The 5,567-nt window shown below is 56.5% G+C and overlaps 1 protein-coding gene across 1 annotated transcript; it reads left to right on the top strand.

The window, feature by feature from the left end:
- Positions 1 to 938: 938 nt before the first annotated feature.
- FIBIN (fin bud initiation factor homolog) lies at positions 939 to 1,859 on the top strand. The gene has a single exon (XM_055317681.1). The coding sequence runs from the start codon at positions 1,072 to 1,074 to the stop codon at positions 1,705 to 1,707; it is 636 nt and encodes a 211-aa protein (XP_055173656.1). The 5' UTR covers positions 939 to 1,071; the 3' UTR covers positions 1,708 to 1,859.
- The last annotated feature ends 3,708 nt before the right edge of the window (positions 1,860 to 5,567 follow it).

Genomic DNA, 5,567 nt, shown 5'->3' with positions numbered 1-5,567 from the left:
AAATAAATAGGCAAACTTTCATTTCAGCCTGTGTTCCTGTACATACTGGCAACCGTGCATCACTCAGTTTTCTATATTTTGTTGCTCCCAAAGTATTGCTATTGAGACTTTTAACTAAGTGAGCATTTCCACACAACCTTGCACACTTGCCTTCAAAGTCACCAATATTTTCATGATAAAAATAGAAACCCTTAATGAATCCAACCTAACCGGTCCTTACATAAAATAAGAAGTAGAATTTCTCCGGGGTCATCCCCCTCCCCCCCCCCTGCCCCATCCATTAATAGCAAATCAGTCTTCCTGTTGTGGGAGTTCTATTTACCTTGTTCTCATTCTCTGCTTTAGACTCTATTTCCTATTTTTAAATTTCTATTTTCCCATTCTATTTAAATTCTATTTTCCCTTCCAGTCTTCCAAAAAAAAAAAAAAAAAGATTCTGTACCTTTAATAACAGAGACCTGGCGAGAGGTTTCTTTCCAAACTTGTTCCCTGGCTTCCAAGTGACGAAACCAGCTGTAATTCGAGAGCGGAGAGATCCTCGGGATATCATTAGCCAAAGGAAAAGCTCCACATTCCCACCCAGTGCAGAGGTTGAGGTCCCATCAGAAGACTAGAGCCTTCCTGCGCAGCCGGAGGCTCCAGCTCTCAGGAGCGAGGGGGGACCTCGCAGAGATAGAGAGGGACCGAGAGAGCCAGAGCCGGGGCGGGGGTGCTGCGGAGCCCTGGAGGAGGGGTCCCGCCTCCTGCCCGCATCCCCGCCGCCGCCGCCCCGGGGAAGAGCAGGCTCAGCTGCAGCCCCAGCGGACGCGCAGGCGCAGGGGCGCGCAGAGGGACGCGGTTAGAGCCGCGGTTAGGGACGCGGTTAGGGACGCGGTTAGGGACGCGGCTAGCGACGCGGCTAGAGGCGCGGAGCCCGGCGCCTCCCGCGCTGCGGGGCCGCGCGACCCAGGCGCCCCGGCTCAGCCACATGAGGCCGGCTGGGGCGGGGACCGCGGCGGCCGCCGTCCCGGGGCGGCGCTGACTCCGGGGCCCCCAGCTCCGCGCGCCGAGCACCCTCCGCGGCCGGGCAGGATGCGCGCCCTGGGGCTCCTCTGGGTGGGCGTCCTCTGGCACCTGTGCGGCGGCTACTTCGACGGCCCGCTGTACCCCGAGATGTCCAACGGCACCCTGCACCACTACTTCGTGCCCGACGGGGACTACGAGGAGAACGACGACCCCGAGAAGTGCCAGCTGCTGTTCCGCGTGAGCGAGCGCCGGCGCTGCCCTCCCGGGGACGCGGGCCCGGGCCGCGGGGCGCTGAGCCTCAGCCTCCGCGACGAGTTCACGGTGCTGGGCCGCCAGGTGGAGGACGCGGGCCGCGTGCTGGAGGGCCTCAGCAAGAGCATCTCGTACGACCTGGACGGCGAGGAGAGCTACGGCAAGTACCTGCGGCGCGAGTCGCACCAGATCGGCGACGCCTACTCGCTCTCGGACCGCTCGCTCGCCGAGCTGGAGAGCAAGTTCCGGCAGGGCCAGGAGCAGGCGGGGCGGCCCGACGGCCGGCTGGGCGACGACTTCCTGGGCATGCTGCGCCGCACGGCCGCCCTGCTCAAGGACACGCTCGCCGTGGCCGCGGGGCTCGGCGACAGGTACGAGCTGCTGGCGCTCACCGTGCGCAGCCACGGCACCCGGCTCGGGCGGCTGAAGAACGAGCACCTGAAGGCCTAGGTGCGGGCGGCCGCGGGGGCGCTCCCCCACCCCGGCCCCCACCCCCACCCCCACCCCCACCCCGGGACCTGCTCCGTCGGGGGCCGGCGCGCTCCGGCGCGGACCGCGGGGCGCCGAGGACGTGGGAAGCTCCCCCGCCCACCAGGGCCCGGGGCTCCGCAGACGCACCTGTCGCAGCCACGCACCCGAGGACACGGGTGATGCAGCGGGAAGCTCCCCCGTCCACCAGGGCCCGGGGCTCCGCAGACGCACCTGTCGCAGCCACGCACCCGAGGACACGGGTGATGCAGCGGGAAGCTCCCCCACCCACCAGGGCCCGGGGCTCCGCAGACGCACCTGTCGCAGCCACGCACCCGAGGACTCGGGTGATGCAGCGGGGAGCGGCTCCACCCCCCCCCCATCCCCAGGGCCCGGGGCTCCGCAGACGCACCTGTCGCAGCCACGTCCCCGAGGACTCGGGTGATGCAGCGGGGAGCGGCTCCACCCCCCCCCGCCCTGGACCCCGCGGCGCACAGGGCCGCCTCGCCTCCCGCCCTCCTGCTCCCCGCGCCCCGGGCCCTTTCCCGGGCGCCCCGCCCCGCCGCGCCCCGCAGCCTCGCCTTCTCCTCGGCTCTCTTATTTATTAACCAGGGTCTCCAAGGTTCTGTGTCTAGTGTGGGGGCTTTCTGGGGTTGCTGGGCTTTAACTCTGGGGGCTTTCGTAGGCGCATCGCCTGCAAACTCTATGCGCCCTTCGCGGCGGAGACGCCCCGGGTGCCTGGGTGCGCGTAAGCTCACGTGGCCACGTGGAAGGCCCGGCGCTGGGGTGGCGCAGGTGGCGCAGGTGGCGCAGGCGGGCGCAGGTGGCTGCAGGTGGGCGCAGGTGGCGCGGGGCCCGCCGCGTGCCGCTCGCTGTATCCTGCGCTCTCAGAGCCGCAGCCCCTTAGGGAGACAAGTAGATAGCTCGTTTGAACACACCCCCGAGGCCTGGGTCACCCATGCACCGGGCCTGCGTTGGGGGCTTCGCTTCTGTGTGCTTACGGGAAACCTGTACTGCGAGTAGGGGGGATTCTCATCCTAGTAACTCCTGAGCTAAGTTTTATTATTCAGCCAATAAATATGTTCTCGTGTAAGACTGGCTTATTTTCTCATTGATATCCGTGACTGTCCTATTGCAGAGAGGGGCGCAGTGCACGAGGCACCAGAAGGGTGGGATTTAAGCCAGTTGCCTCAGAGTGTATGGCGAGCGGCTACCCACTTAGCCACCCTCTCTTCCCTGGCCACCCTTACCAGCCTCGAAAGAAAAACATCTAGGTCCCGCGAGAAGCTGATCTCTGCTGGACTGCTTAAAAGCTCCATCCCCCCCCCCCCAGTTTTTCCCAGAGAAGCAACTGGAAAAGTTTATGACAAGGCTCATAAGTTATATTCCCTCTAATGCAGACGGAGGGTTCCATTCTCGCTTGTAGGAGCTCTAACGAGGCTTCATAATTTTGAAACCAGGCCTAGGTTATTGATGCCTTTAAAAGGTGGAAATGCACTTTATTTCATGTCTGTCCCTAGCCCCTCCCTCTCGCCTTGAATATGCTTTCCTTTCACACAAACACACACATATGTGCGCACACACAGAGGAAAATAAATAAATGTTCATAATCTCCCCTTCCACAGTGAGCCGTCTTTTCTCTCTCATACACAAAGAATCCAGTTTTCTGCCCCTATGATGTGTCCCTAATATCCTCCTATTACTGCAGGGGAAACTGAGGCCCAGAAAGTGACTGACAACGTGTTGTAACAGCTCCGGGTCTCTTAGATTTAAGTACAGAACTTTCCCACATTGCTCCTTGCAAGGATGCTGGGGCCCGAACCTTTGCATAGCTCCCTCATTGTTTAAAATAGAAAAGCGAACAACACATGGAATAATACTTAAAATAATCATTTGTACGCTCTTTGCATCCCTCAGGAGCCTGTTTTTAGCTGCCCCTATCCTGGGCTGCGAGAAGGTTGGACAGGGTTTCCGTCTGTAGCCTATGAACGATGAGGGGAAACCCGCAGAGGCAAAGGAGACAGTGTTTGGCGCTTAAATGACTGTAGTTGGGAGTCACGACACTTAATAGCTCAAACCTTTCCTGTCACTCACTTCACAGGACTCACGTCCAACCCGTGGACATGTCAAATGCCGTCCCTCCAGTCTTCCCCCCAGTAGTAGGAGAATACTGAGCACAGGATGCGGCTGGAGAACCGGCTGCCCTGTGCCTGCTGATTTCAATCAATCGGTGCCCGCTGCGCTGCATGATTATGCTAAGAAGGGTTTAAAGGCAGGGATGCAAAGAGTGCTGTCCCCAGTCAGAGAGGCCTCCCGTGGGTGCAGAAAGAGAAGCAGTGGCACATCTGCTACAGATCTGAAAACCCTGAAACAGATTATGTATGAGGTTCTTTCCAGCACGAACATTCTATGATTCCTGCAAAACCAGAACGAAATGATCTGACGTTGAATCATCCGTTCGAGGCTAGACGTACAGCCAGTAATCCCACAGAGTCTCCTGGAAATGGCCGTAGACGGTAAATGAGAATCTCCCAGTTTGGGGGCAGGGGTGGCGGTGAGCTGTCCTGGACACAGACCCAGAGGCCCAGAGGCTGGCATCCGCAGGCTTTTCCAAATCCTCTCATGGTGGGGAGCCAGCTCCACTGGATCCTTCCTCCCCACTTCCTTGTTATGCTTATTAGGACTTCCTTACTGGCCAGGTGACAACTTCTTTTCAGGAGTGCTTCTTGATTTCTCAGACCATGAAATAATATTTTGAGAATCTGAAGAAAGCTACATACTTTCTTCCCTGAGAAATCCTACAAAAATGTCCATACAATCTAGGGTACTTATTATTTTCATAAATATTTATCGATCATTTAACATGTGTCCGGTGCTGAGTTAGGTTGTGGGTGCTTCTGGGATATCACCAAGCTTTGGGACTTAATCCAACTAAACGTTTTAAAAAGCCTCTTGAAGTTTTATCTGAGTAGAAGGCATTTTTGTTATTGCTATAATTTCTAGTTAGTTGTAACAACAAGAAAACAGCTAACTTTTTTTGAGAGCTCAGGGCCTGTGCTAAGAACTTTGCCTGAATTACTTCCCTTAATTCTAGCAACAAACTGTGTAAGGAAAGTAGCATAGAAAAGGAATTATTCTGTGGCCCCTGGGGGGCTCAGTGGTTGAGCGTCTGCCTTGGGCTCAGGGCGTGACGCCGGGGTCCTGGGATCGAGTCCCGAGTCAGGCTCCCAGCATGGAGCCTGCTTCTGCCTCTGCCTCTGTCTCTGACTCTCTCTCTGTGTCTCTCATGAATAAATAAAATCTTTAAAAAAGAAAGAAAAGGAATTATTCAATGGCAAGTGCTTTGAACAGTACCTGACACAGAGTGAATCCTCAATAAATGTTAGTTATTATTATCGTTAGTTTGGTAACTGAGGCCCAGAAAGCCTAGGTAATTGCCACAAGGTGCAAACTGTGTGATGTCTTCTATACCTTCACTTTTTAAACTGATGGTTATCTAGCGGAGTATAGATCAAATAAAAGAAGAATGTGGAGGGTAGGGGTCCACTGGGACCACCAGCTCTCTACTGCAAATGTAGGCCAGTCAACTGGCATCTTACAGCAGTTCAGGTGTCTGACCTGTGGCCGAAGGTGAATGGCTCCTGTGTTTACAGAATTTTGAAACTTTCTCTGTGTGATGCCTTGTTAAATACGACGACTCCCCACTCTCCCAGTCTGATCACGTGAAATTTTCCGTATACCTACTTTGAGACATTCCATGGTATCTATCTCGCATCTGTCGATAAAGGACACCAGACGAGGCTAGCCTCTGCATCGGCCAAAGCCACAAAAGCCTGCCGGTG

This window comes from Nyctereutes procyonoides, unplaced genomic scaffold, assembly GCF_905146905.1.
Source record: "Nyctereutes procyonoides isolate TBG_1078 unplaced genomic scaffold, NYPRO_anot_genome, whole genome shotgun sequence".
Classification (NCBI taxonomy): Eukaryota; Metazoa; Chordata; class Mammalia; order Carnivora; family Canidae; genus Nyctereutes; species Nyctereutes procyonoides.
Note: the sequence above shows the minus strand (reverse complement) of the source record. Positions and strands in the feature narration are given on the sequence as shown.